Source organism: Anthonomus grandis, chromosome 8 (genome assembly GCF_022605725.1).
Source record: "Anthonomus grandis grandis chromosome 8, icAntGran1.3, whole genome shotgun sequence".
Taxonomy (NCBI): Eukaryota; Metazoa; Arthropoda; class Insecta; order Coleoptera; family Curculionidae; genus Anthonomus; species Anthonomus grandis.
The window spans coordinates 19,221,379-19,235,438 of NC_065553.1; the positions used below are offsets into that span (position 1 = coordinate 19,221,379).

Below are 14,060 nucleotides of genomic sequence, written 5' to 3' on the forward strand. Positions count from 1 at the left end.
TTGGGTTCATCAATTTTAAAAGATATCTGTTCTTGCGGTTGATTGTATGAAAAATTAATTAAAACAAAAAACTTTAATCTAGATGCGAGAATTCGATAAAAATATATGGGCTGAGAAAAACCGCTGCAGAGAAACCACCTGGATGTTAAATATCGGTTTTATTTAAATTGAATGTAAGCATAACCATATTAATGTAATTCGGATCCCTCACTTAGATAGCAAGTTGATATGGGTTGCAGATAGCATAGAAACGAGTCATTTAGATAATATATTACTCCATATTCCTAAATGTGCCTTTATTACAAGTGAATAATGATGAACGATTAGGAGACCGTTGCTTCGAACGATCCCAGATCCTATTCCACTGGATCTTTTTTACTATAAAAGCCGATCGAGACTGAAGAAGATACGCACTTACACATGGGGTATACGTGGCTTATTCGGGAGGGTTCGTAAAGCAATAAACGACCGTGTAAGACTGTGCATTAAATTTTGCGTAATAAACCTTTTGATCGGCTATTTCTGTCTAAATAAATCTCCTGCCGCAACGGGCCATTTGGAAACAAGAGTTCCTCTATCCAAATGCCTTATTTCCATGACTTCTATAACCCATATCAACTTGTCGTACTAATTGTGGACATCGCATCCTAATATATGGAATGCTCCGGTACCTAACCTCAGTGGAGACGCACGGAGTGAAAACGTTCGAGTCGGAACTTTCGTGCATCTAAGTTAGAGTAATTTGTGTTTAAATCTTATGATTGCTGCTTATAAAACACCTTTCTTGCCCTGAATTTTTTGAATATTCTTAAGGATCCTTCTTAGTGGTGACCCTTTGTTTCAGCAGGCCGTACGCTTTAAGGTGCACGACCCAAAAGCGCACAGTAAAGGGGGCACCTTAGAGAGTACAGTAAACGGAGGCCGTGGAGGTCGCGAGGGAGGTCCGGACGAAGAAGCGGGCGGCCCCCCGATCCCCCAACACATCATGCACCCGAACAAAGACATAAACAAGTTGTACGGCATTACCCCATCGGATATCGACAAGTATTCTAGGATAGTGTTCCCCGTGTGTTTCGTCTGCTTCAACTTAATGTATTGGATCATCTACCTGCACATCTCGGACGTTGTCGCAGATGATTTGGTGCTACTCGAGGTTGATAAGTAGATATCGATGATAGTTTGGGTGAAGATGGATTGGGAGGTGTCAGTGAATAACTATGCAGGTTTTATTTTTGTGATAATACCAGTTTCTGTTATTTATCTGTTATGCAGTGTGACCCATTTAGGTTGGAAATTAAGAACTGATTTCAGGCATTTATTTTTTCAATGGCAAATTAGTGGAAGGTCTGCTACGAAACAATTTTTTTAGACATTCTTCGATGCTTTTTGCTATTTTTTATTAGTAATTTTTCTAAAGTCTACCATTAGATTAAGGGCACCTTGAAGTTAGTGTAACCAGAATTTTATACAAATACATTTCTTATTTAGAAAATAACGCCTGCGCCAATGCATCTTTCCAATATTCAGAAATTTGGAAGAAGATGCTCGCTAGGCCTTGTATTGAAACTATCGCTTTATTAAGTTCCGTCTGCATTCTGCTCTATTGGGCAGGCCTGCAACAATGCAAATTGCTCTTCTTTGCAGTCTAAACACAAAGAATGGCATAGGCGATATGTGAATAAAAGAACAATGTCAAGGAGAACGTGAAAAGAATAAACATTATCTAATTCTCCAGGTTGTTTTTTTGAAGGAAAAAAATTCAGGAATATTTTTTTGTTGAATTACGAAACAGCCTGTTTAAGTCATGGGGCAAATCATTGATGTGTATCAAAAATAAGGGTCCTACGAAAAAAGATTCTTGATAAACTTCAATGGGCAAATACACTCTCCCTGAATCAATACATGTGAGTTTCGCCCATTGATAGCTAGATATACTTGAGTGTATAAAGTTATAATTCCTTTTGGTATAGTTGTCGGCAACGATAGTTTATTTTCTTTGATTTAAAGCTGCAATCATTCGAAAGCATATGGTTTTTGTATCAATGTATTACGCAAATTTGAATGCCAACAAAAATTATAATATTATAGGGCCAACAATTAATACACAGAGAAAGAATTAATATATTTACAGTTATTTAAGTATAAACGGACCCGTACAGCCGAACATCACCGAAAGCTTGAATATTAGGCCGGTAAGCATTTTTTTGGTTGCATTTATTAAATATTGTACAAAGTGTTATTTTTAAGAGAATATTATTTCTGTTGTTCGCATATGTTGCTTTGACAGATATTTTATCTTGTGCATAGCGCATTACCTTGAATTAAAAAAAAACCTTTTTACTAAAGAGCAGTTTTTGTGATACTTATTTCATGATGCTCTTAATCGAGTGGTAAAGATGATTCTTTAATAAAAAAAATGTTAATACCTTTTTTAAAATTGTTGATCATGAGAAATTATTATAATATGCTTCAGAACTAAAATAAAAATTTGAGATGTTCCTTCGTAGGCCTTTCATTATATAATAGTTTTAAAACAAAATGGTTGACATCGGTTAAAACATAAAATTTCACTAATGGGTCACACAGTACTTGGATTTTATACTGGTTCAATTTCTTATTAAAAATTTTCTAGGAGAGATTTTTTTTTGGAAAAACCTGCTGCAACCATATTATACTGAAGTGGTTTAATACTGATATACGCACCCAAGAACTGACATAAGGCAAACGATGCCAAAACATAAGCATAATATTCTTTAGAAATCAACGAGTAGGAATTTTAAATCTGTTTATTTTTTAAAATGCGTCTCTATTTCCGAGTTACCTTCTGTAGAGTTTGACCTATCAATTGTTACGATTAAATTTTTATATAACACGTTAAGTTTTCCGATTATTTTTTTGTTGGTCTAGTTCAAGGGCTATACAAGTTACGTGCCTTTAATGCAACGTAAGTGCACATTGTATAGAAATGACTACTGGACCCGCGTTTTCTGGATATAAAATATCCCAAAATAAAATAATGTCATATAGTTAAAAAAAGACTTTTAGAATATAGTCAAAAAAAACTCCAATAAGACGGTCGAAAACATCAAAAGACGGTTTTATAAAACGCTTAATGCTGTCCTCGACCCGATTATAAAGCGAATGCACTGTCAACCATTTTATTGTCACTTCTGTTAAATTTTTTAAAAAGTTTATTTATTCGTTGAACATATATTTTTGTAGTTTATAGGCACGAGACTAATAATTTAGCGAAAAAAAATATTCTAGTGTAACATTATTGAAACATTCTATACAGGGTGTCGAGAACGGAGCACACCCTGTATCTTAGAACGTTTATTAATGCCCATGTAAATATGACGTTCCTGTTTTTATACCTAACTAAAATGCACTAATATTCATTGAAATGCAATTATTTTTTAGATTAGATCTTCTAGCACTTACACTGACTTTTTGGGCATTTTATATCTTGTTTTTGGTAATATAAAGATGAATATTATAATATTAAAGAAATTATTTTTTGTTTGAAATATAATTTACCATTAATTAGTTTTACACGTGATAGCGTATAACTTTTTCAGACGTTTTGGGATAAGAATATCCGTCATCAAATATTTTCTGTAAGGACCTGAGCTTTGTTTTGGTATACAGGGTGTTAATTTTTTTTTAATACAACTGTTATTTTGAGTTAATTTTTTTTGCAAGGTTTACTTAAGTATTTTTTTTAATGATTAAAAAGGGTACTTTAAATGAGAATTATTACGAAAATAATCATTATCAATTAACAACTATTATGAAAAATTGTGAAAAAAATTTAGTGTGTTTTAGAGCACCTCAAATAAAGTACTGTTTTTTTTTTTAAATAAATAAACCGGAAAACTGTGCCGATGTTTCGACCTTTAGGTTATCTTCAAGGATGAAAACATTATTTTATAACATATTAGCCTGGGCTTCGCCAACGACTTAATAGTAGTCAGAGACAAACTCACGAACTTCATTTTAGAAAGGACTGAATATAATTGACAAGAATAAAATCTTGATTTAAAATCACCATAATTCCAAATTACGAGACTGTTTTACCACAAACCAAAACACTTACATGAAGAAATTAATAAGCCACGTGTAGCATCGTCAATCAAATTTGTCACTATACATTTTCAATCAGGTATTTGCACCGTGTAAAATGAACACAAACAACGCAAAATACTCATTTGCGCGCACCGCCTGAGTATTTAGCGATTTTTTCTTATTGTATGTCCCCATTAGGTCTAATCTACAATTTCTTCACTAATCAGAGTCAGTGTGATTTATTGCCTCCTCTTTCGTGGTAATTCCGTTTTGATTGAATTTTGTGAATAACAGAGTCCCTTACTTCATGTGCTTTTTCAAAGTTTTCCACGTTTAAAATGTTTAAATTCAATAGAATTTATCCGTCTCAGCTCTTTAATATCCTCGGTATCATCCTAAAATTGTGTTTTTCTAGTTCATGTAAGTCCAATTACGGACAAATACACTCATTTTATAGTCATTATTTTCTTATTTTTAAGCTGCATTCATGATATATGAGTCCTCTAGATGCAAAACCAGATATATCACTTTGTAATAAAACTGAGATAATTGCAAAAAACTGCCATTTGTTTATAAAGGATATTATTGGCCGAATATTGGACCAACCGAAAGGTGATGGGTTCTTAATAAAATATAGCAAAGAAATAATTATTTTTTTCTTAATTTTAAACACTTATTTAAAAAAATGCTGTGAATATAACTGATTTTGAAACTTAGGCCAGGATTTATCTGTTTTTGAATTTTAAAGTACTGTTTAATGAGAGACATTATTTCTTTAAAAAAAATTTTTATTATTTTTTTTTAATAACAAAGATAAACTTAAAAATAATCCTTAATCAAAAAAACGTGTCAAATTGACAAATTTTTTCAAAAAATCAAATAATAATATTAGTTGAAATGTTTTCTTAAAATGTATTACACAAATCTATTGTCGTCTTCTTGAGGCTCACACAGGACTTCTTCTTCCTAGACCATTTCTTCTTGTTCTGCAGTTAAGTTACCAACTCTGTTCAAAACATCTTTGTAGTACTGAAGTCCTAAAATATCTGCTTCTTCCTTCCAGTTTGCGCCGAAGTGTCCGATGAGGAGTTCGTCAACATTTTTAATTTTTTCTGGCTTTAAGTTTGGACAACTTATGTTCATTTCAGAAGGATTAACAGTCATCAGTGTTTTTCCTTTTGTACATATACTTTGTGCTTTACTAACGGAGTGTATATAAAATGGCTCTCCTTTAACAATGACATTTCCTGATTGGTTTTTTGTAAATAATATACGTTTACATGAATGTAGTGACGAAGTCCATTTTATGTTAAGTTTGACTTGTTCCTGCCAATCAAAAACCTTCCAATTCCAAATTTGCACGGTACCAAATTCCTCAAATATTTCATGGTATTTCTCTGGAATAATAATAATAATCTCCTCCTTGCGTAGCCTCTTCTCCATATTTGCGAAAACCCGGTCAGGTGGTATGTATGAGTGGCCCGCCACTGGGAATATTAACTCACCGGATTGAATGTGATCTGGAGCACCTTGAAACCAAACCGATACCATGGTGATCATTGTTAGGTTCTTATTTTGTCCTCCGCATCCATCGGAACAAAGTCTCAGATCTGTTATGTCTGTTAAGTCTAGTTTTTGAAGTCTGTCAAAGACCGCGGAACTGGGCTGGGATTCCAAAATCTCGACTCGATCTCGATATGATCACGACTTCGAATTCGATCGCGACTCCGTCAGTCGTGACGACAAAGGTGATTCTAAATTTCAATCGTCGGCTAAACTCGTTTTTTTCGAGTTGATTAAGGTTTCTTGGTACATATTTGTTATTTTCCCTAATATTTGGCAGATGGAAACGTCAATTGTCTTTTCTATTGATAAACAGTAAACACTAAGAATTTTTATTTATTTTGTTAATTTTTTCACCTTTCATTTCAGTAATTTTATGGATTCAACGACTTGCAATAGTTTCGCTAATTCCAAATTTAAAATCTTGTCCAATGCTTCTTTGGTAATAATCTGTGGCATAAAATCTTGACATACTAAAACTGCCCATTCAATGGTAACTCTACTTCCTCTGCCTCTATTATTAACAAAAGGTTGTGGAAAATAGGGTCGAATTAAATCTATTAGTTGTTGTGTTTAAGAAAGCTTCTTGATATACTAATGAAAACCTGGTATGACTATTGGTAAACAATAAATGAAACAAATACAATATAATAGGCTTGTTGGTCGGGTATCTTCGGTAGCACTAAATTTTTTTCACAATCGTATGACATTGTTAATAACCCTGGACGCTCTTCTTGCAGCAATTGGAAAAATGATTTAGATTTTAATTTATGGAGCCTACTCTGCGCAATAAGGTTGTTTTTCATGTTGGGCTTTCGTATTTTAAATTTTGGATTTATATTCCAAGCAGCGTGAGCAGACGTCTGTTTGAGCCGCCTTAAATCCCAAATTAAATTTGGCATTAAATAGGGATCTAAAATAAGATTCTTTCACCCGGTGGTCTTCAAAACTTGAATTATTAGGATTCCACATTTTTTTAATGCTCAAGTTGCTAGCCAGGTACTGCCTTTCACTTCTGCCTCTACAATAGTGACTTTCTATAACAGAGAAAGACTTAATAAAGTTTATGATCATTCCTTTTTTTTTAAATATTTGTCTTTGACTTTATCACCACCTCGGGATTCTAAAGGCATTTGTCCTGTTTTAAAAAATCGACTTAATACACCAGTGACTCTATTATGTCCTAGATCTAGGGCCCGCAAAAAGGTATTTTTACAAACAGGTACACATTCCTTGGAAAGTTTTTTTAGGTATAAAATAGTGGAAAGACGCGTTTCGGGCTCTTAAATTTTTTAAAGCTCGTCGTCTTTTAACTTCCTTAATAATACAGTGCTTTATAATAAAACAATCTTGTATTGTTTTTTTTGTGAGAAGCAAAGAAAGATTTATGGAAAGTTGCAATATCAGCATTTGTTAATAAGGAGCACTTGTATGAAGGTGTGTTGTGAGTTGTGAGAACATAAAGGAAATCTTAGCGGAGCGGTAGCTGAATATCTATGAAACAAAAAACGTAAGCTTAGCAACGAATATCACATTTAAAAGAAACATACCTCGTTTCGGTAGCTGCATGTCTTTTCCAGTGTTTACACTGTTTCAAGACTTTCCGTGCTTTACTGGGTGTTCATTATGAGTTTTCTTTATAAAAATACAATACATATAAAAGAACCATTCATTAACACTTAAATACTACTAATTTCAAATCACACTAAATACGTAGGTAGTACTTCAATCAAATTTTCAGAACAACTGACTGCAAAAAAAAGAAATGTAAACAGTATTAAACCGCCCAAATGGATTTAACTTGTTTTGACTTGCTTGTGCGTTTACGCGAAGCGACAAGGTTGGGATATATCTGAATTTGCAGCGCAATGGATTTACCTTTGAATATCATTTAGCTTAAAATATATCTGGTTTTGACATTTAGTAGGAGCTTAAACGGCATTTTTTAGCGTGATATGACCGAGTTAGAAACTTTTTAAATATTGCATAGTAGATAACTTTAATAGTATTATAGGTTTGCGCCAAAATGACAAAAAGTAGATTTATCCGCTTTTGCATCTAGAAGACTCATATGACTTAGGAGAGCCAAAATCTCCACTTTTTCGGACATATTCGTCTCAGTTCTTTAATATCCTCGGTATCACTCTAAAATTGTGTTTTTCTAGTTCAGGTAATATAATTACGGACAAATACACTCATTTTATAGTAATTATTTTCTTATTTTTAAGCTGCGTTTATGATATGACTTAGAAGAGCCAAAATCTCGACTTTTTCGGACTTATCCGTCTAAGCTCTTTGTCGATTGACGTTTTGTCGTTTTTCGATAAGATTAGGTGTGTTATTACGATTGGTGCCTCTGCAGTGCAAAGAAATTACATTGCATTTTTCTTCTTGCATTGACTAGCAAGTAGCTTTATTATAATAAGTTAATCCTTTTCTTGTTCTTGTCAATGTAATGGTATTGTTACATATTTGTCAACTCAAAAATATCATTGATTAATTCTTACATGATCATCCTATGTCTGCAGTATCAAGAAATTATTCATTCATTGATTTTTAGAATTTCATTATTGTTGTAAAATAATATACTTGATCAACGCGTATTTTCAAGAGCTTCAACTTTGGCATTTGAATCCACTTCGACAATAATTCGGCCTGAATTATAAATGAAAAAAAAACTTTTTCGAAATTTCCGAATTTCCGTCAGTTTCTCATATCATAATTTTTAGATACGAACTGAGGCAAATTGATAAAAACATTAACACAGCTTATAATAGAAGCTAAAATTTCAAACATTTTTGCTGAATCTATTCACTTCCTAATGACTTTGACTGCGTAAAGTAAAATGCAGCTCAGATTTTTTTGAAAATTTTAAAGGTGAGATCAATGTTGTAGGTCTTACGATATAGCACCAATCCACAACTAACCCCAATCATTCCCTAAAAAAAGCTGTAATTAAAAAATTAGCCTCCGGCTATCGTTTATATTATGTTGTTTTCGGGCTACAGTTTGACTGTACTGTATAACTCTGGTGGATAAAAATACACTTTACCTGAAATATTCGTAATGATTTCAAAAAGCTGCATAATAATTGCAGAATGGCTTCTTAAGGTAACAAAATTAACTTCTCAGTTTTCAAAAGTAGCCATAAAAAATACATCCTCTAGCTGACTAAATTCAAAAATTTTCTCTTGAGCATTGAACCATTTTCTACCATAAATTTAATAAAACACCCTATATTTCATCTTATTTCGAACCAACCACCTTACATATTTATTAAAATAGTTACCAAAAACAAGAAAACGTGCCCAAAAACGTGCCGGACTTGTTTACAGGGTGTTCTAAAACGACCCCTATTTAATTTAAAAAAAAAAAACGCATTTTATAAAAATAAAAATTAAAAATTGCGCAAGCGCGCGACTTAGTCGCGTAGAAACGAAATTCTAAAATATGTAAAATAAATATAATGTAATTAAAATAAATATATATTATACACAAAAATGAAATGAAAACTATATAATGGCGTATGACGTAACCCTTCTTAGATGACGGACTTTTAGTTGTTTGACACTTTTTAGTAGAATTTTAGTTACATGCCAAAAAGCACTGAACGCGCATGCGGTGTTTGGAATTGTTAGACGAGTCGTTAATAATAGTAATAACTCGGATCAGTATCAGTACAAATCCAAACACTCTGTATATTTCTTTATTTTAGTGATAATAGCTAACTCGAGGGTTACGTCAAATGATGATGAACCCTAGATAGGTAAAACGCTCGTAGCCCAAGGGAAACAGTTAAAAATATACCTAGTGAAAACAATTACTGAAAGTTGTATATAATTTAGAGTCGCAGGTAAAATTTCAGATGTATTCAGAAAATAAAAAAACTATTACGAGATTTATTCTATGGACGCGCTTTTTTAAAATTTATTTATTAAGGAATCCTCGTTGTACAGGGTGACCAATTTAAAGTCGTATACCTAGAAAACTGTAGGAGATACAATATGACCTAATTTATGGCTTAATTTGAGTTTTTTCTGATAAATCAAACATTTCATTTGATCTATTTTTACTCAAAATCCATCATCGTCATAAAGCAGAATTACAATTGTAGTATTATTAATTTAATTAATTCAAATTTTAAGAATCAACCCATTTGAGATTATCTGTTGTAGCTGTTCTTTAAAATTCATCAACATGTTTAATGGCAAATTGAGGCTTATTGCCCAATATAAGATATTTATTTTTCCTTTGCCTCGTTTTTCCAATGAAATGTTTAATATTTTAAATATTTTGGGTTAGAATTCACTTATTTTGGGTTATTCATGGTAGATTTAAATAAGATTTTTTTGCTTCGGGAGTTGTGTTAATTAAATCGAACTAAAATAGGAGTTAAATAAAATGCTTCATTAAAGAATTATTTTAATTAATTTTTTTGAGTAAAAAATCCTTATTGAAAGTCTCTTCTCTCGTAGGATTAAATAAGATTTTCTATATGTAAAGGTAGTGCTAATTCAAATTTTAAAAAATACTCAATTAACCCTTATGTGACTGGAAAGGTACCCGGGTACCTTTTTAGCTTTCAGATATGAATATCTTTTTAACTCACCTTCGATGAAGCTTGTACTTTTGTGACATTTCTTAATTTGGTTTTTTTAAGTTATTGTTAAAATTGGAATTTTTTTTTTATTTTCAAAGTAAATAAGGTGTAAAATTTTTTCACCCATAGTTGACTGGATGGTTACCCGGGTACCTATACTATGTTTAAAATACTAATAAAATTTTTAAGAGTTAAATTCATATGTTTTATTATATATACAGTAATAAGAAGTCATAGAAAATTACAGTGAGGTACAAATTAACGCAACATAACAAACAAACACTTAAAAACACTAAAAAACATTACTTATGAATTACAGTTTTGACAAATAGCCACTGAATGCTCATTACATACTGGTTTGGAGCACGATTTACAGGCTTTACGAGTTTTTCTCTGTTTATGGGTTCGCTCTCGGCATATTTGGCAACTACCAACCACCTTTATACGTCCAGATGCATCTCGTTCACAAACTGCTTGTTCTCTAACTGGATTATCTAAAGGAACAGGCATTCGTGAAGTACCATTTCTATAGCCTGACGAGTAAAATAATTACCAACAACTTTTGGAATTTGGGATCTTATTTGGATACTTGACAAACACAGCTCATTATCAAGATCTTTTAAAAATCGCCGACGTTGATCAGTAGCTTTGAAAGAAGGATTAGGTTCCTTGTATATACAATAAGAAGCTAAACTAGCATCGTCAATTATGTTGAAAAAAAATGCTAATGGCTAGCGATTTGTTCTACGTTTGACAGTATATTCACATAGCATTTGGTCCATATGTCAACACCGCCGTTAGTTTTGTTATAATATCTGTTAATTTCAGGCTTTGCAACAGAAGTATTATCTACTTCGCCTGTTGTGTGCATAGTTGATAAAAAAAATCACTGCCTTATTTTTTTTTGGAACATAATAGCATAAGAACATAACAGCAATGTAGCATCTTTGTTGAATGCAAAAAATGGTTAAATTTATGGCTCTATCTTTTTGTGCTTGCATATTGGAAGGTAAAAACGTTTTATTTTTTCTAACTGTTCCTACTAAAGTCATATTCCATGAATTTAAAGTACGAGCAAGTTGCAAACTTGTAAAAAAATTGTCTGTTGTGATATTTCTTCCTGATCCCTTATAATGTACAACTAAGTCCAATACTGTTCTCTCACCAATATTTGCCTGACGTTCACCACCTGGTGGTTTTCCGGTATATAGCTGACCCTTTAGAGGATAGGAATTTATCGCATCACAAGCCCAAAAAACCTTTATTCCATATTTCGCTGGTTTCGAGGGAATGTACTGGGTAAACTTAGTGTGTCCTCTATATGGAAATAATTGTTCATCTACTGTAATACACTCTGTTGGCCGATAATTTTTTGCCAAATTTGAATTAAGCATAATCCAGATATCTCGAATTATAGCTGCTTTATCTGTCTTTGCACGTTCTATACGCGTATTGTGGTCATCAAACCGAATAAATCTTAGAAACATTTTGAAGCGATCACGAGGCATAGCTGCGCGAAACAAAGAGAGCGAATCCATCTTCCACATTTCAGAAATATGTTCTTTATTGAACCTATGTAAACCAGCAGTAATTGTTAATTTATATTTATTTTTCTACTTGTAATTTGGGAGCACTTGATTGGGTACACTTGAATAATGAGATAGATTAATAACACATTATAATTATTTTATTACTTGCTTTATTCTCCATAAGTGCAAGTCATACAAACAACCCAACCTACAACAACTAAACATCAGTTGTCTTTTGTCAATGTCTGACAAGCCATAAATAGGCAATTTCAAAATATACTCTGGTTGTATACCTGACAGTAATTAGAATTCCGAAAAATGCATCTAGGTCTACATCAGTAAATGGAATAAATACTTTTGGAAAAAATGTTTTCGGCGGCTTAGTTATTGCCAATAACCTTTGGTTATATTCCTCCGTAACTCTATTCCCTTTTTTATTGCTATATTTTAGAATCAGGGTACACATTTCTGGGGATATAATAGTTTTAAAGATGTCTTTGGGCATATATAAACGACTTAAGGCTGGTGCACCACTTTTTTCACGCAAAATATTTCAACCTACCGTTTGTCGTTGTGGTGTAGGTGAGTCATTCCATTAAGTGCCATCTTTACTAGTCCAATGAAATTGTGAAGATAAATTTGGATGAACGTCATCATCATCATCATCAGACTCCGAATCTTCTAGCTCTACAACAGGATCGTTTTCAACATCAGAATCCTCGCCCTCTCCATCTGACAGTTGTGGAATATACTCCTCTTCATCAGAAGCAATAAATGGCTCTTCTTCTTTATCACTTAGGTGTTTTAAGGCTTCTTCTAATTCCGAATAGGTCAACCTATTATAATTTTCCTATTATTATTTAATTTACCTCCTTTTATACTCTGTATTAACTTTGACATTTTACCTATTATGTAAAAATAATAAATTATAATAATAAATCTTCCGCCATCTTCCTCTTGCACTATGGCTTCGACTAGGACCGGCCTCACTATCCGACATTTTAACGTATAAAAAATACCTTATATTTAACGTAATTCAAACTCTACTCAAGTAGGTGCAACGCGTTACTGACGAATATGAACTGATCTTGTGCAAAAACACAAACAGTCCGAGGCGCCAGAGATAGGGGACAACCCACACAGATGTGCATGTTTATAGTTAAGGGTAGAAATTCACAGAAAAAGCCACGCCGTCCTTAGAAGGTGTTTTTTTTCCCAGTCACAAAAGTTAAGCCAGGATTAAAGGATAAGGATTAATTAAAACTTCCATTTTAATTATTTGAACATTAAAAAAATTACCTAAAGGAAAATCAATTTTAGTTACGCTTCACAGATATAAATGAAATTCATCAAGTAGGAAGTTATCCTAATTAAGAAAATAAAAAATGCTTTATTCGAAATCTCTTTTGTTAGAATTCACCTTTTTTAGGTAGTCTATCGTAGGATTAAAAGAGGTTTTCAGTTAGGAGTTAACTAAGCATAATTAGGCAGAATTATTAAAATTAAAGATTCATGAAAGAAAATAATTAGGTTACAGTTTAAAAATTCAAAGGATTTTTTTTAAATAGGAGTCTATATTATATTATATGGGACTAAATATTGTTACTTAAATATAATAATAAATAAAATATTCTATTTTTTATTAAAAAATTGTTGGATAATTGAAAGACTACTTGAAGTTTAAAATAAATAAAGCCTTTCAAATTGCTTCTGATATATATAGTAAGTGTTTTTATATTTAAAATCCGATGTTTCTAAAAACCATTCACAATTTTTTTTATGATGGGCAGGTAGTTATTTTTATTATTTTTTTTTATAGAATAGTTTCATAAATGTTAGCAAAAACAGAGTGATCCTAATAAATCATATTTTCGTTTAACTTACCTTTAAATTTACGCAATTTCGCTATACTTTAACGCATTTTGTATCTTTAAAGTTTTTGAGTCAGTCAGGCGTATATTTGGGTCACCCTGTATACATAATAGGCATATTTTACCTAAAAAATTAATTCTATGACAATTAATTAGTTCTAATGCAAGGAAAGGGCGCGTTCATGAGTAAAAAAGGTAACAATACACTAGTTTTAAAACTGACCTTGTTAAGTATATTACACGAAAACACAGTCACACAGCGTTTTTAAAAACCAAAAAAAATCTATAAGGTATTAAAATTGTAGCACATGCACAGAGCAAGAGTCTGACTACCGAGCAATATTAAACAAAAAATTAATAATAGTACTTACTGAAGGTACTTCCTTTTTTCTTTCTTAAGATAAAGCGTGGAGTGAGCCTTAAAAATCTTCA

General features: G+C 32.2%; 1 protein-coding gene across 7 annotated transcripts in view; it reads left to right on the plus strand.

Moving 5' to 3' along the window:
• LOC126739081 (gamma-aminobutyric acid receptor subunit beta) overlaps window positions 1–13,359 on the plus strand; it is a 177,295-nt gene extending 163,936 nt beyond the window's left edge. For 3 of the 7 annotated variants that reach the window (XM_050444587.1, XM_050444588.1, XM_050444589.1), the window contains exon 11: window positions 845–13,359. In XM_050444587.1, the coding sequence (XP_050300544.1) occupies window positions 845–1,165 (321 nt within the window). In that variant the 3' untranslated portion in view covers window positions 1,166–13,359. The remainder of the gene's footprint in view (window positions 1–844) is intronic. The other 4 variants (XM_050444590.1, XM_050444592.1, XM_050444591.1 and 1 more) reach the window with 2 other exon arrangements.
• Window positions 13,360–14,060: the final 701 nt, after the last annotated feature.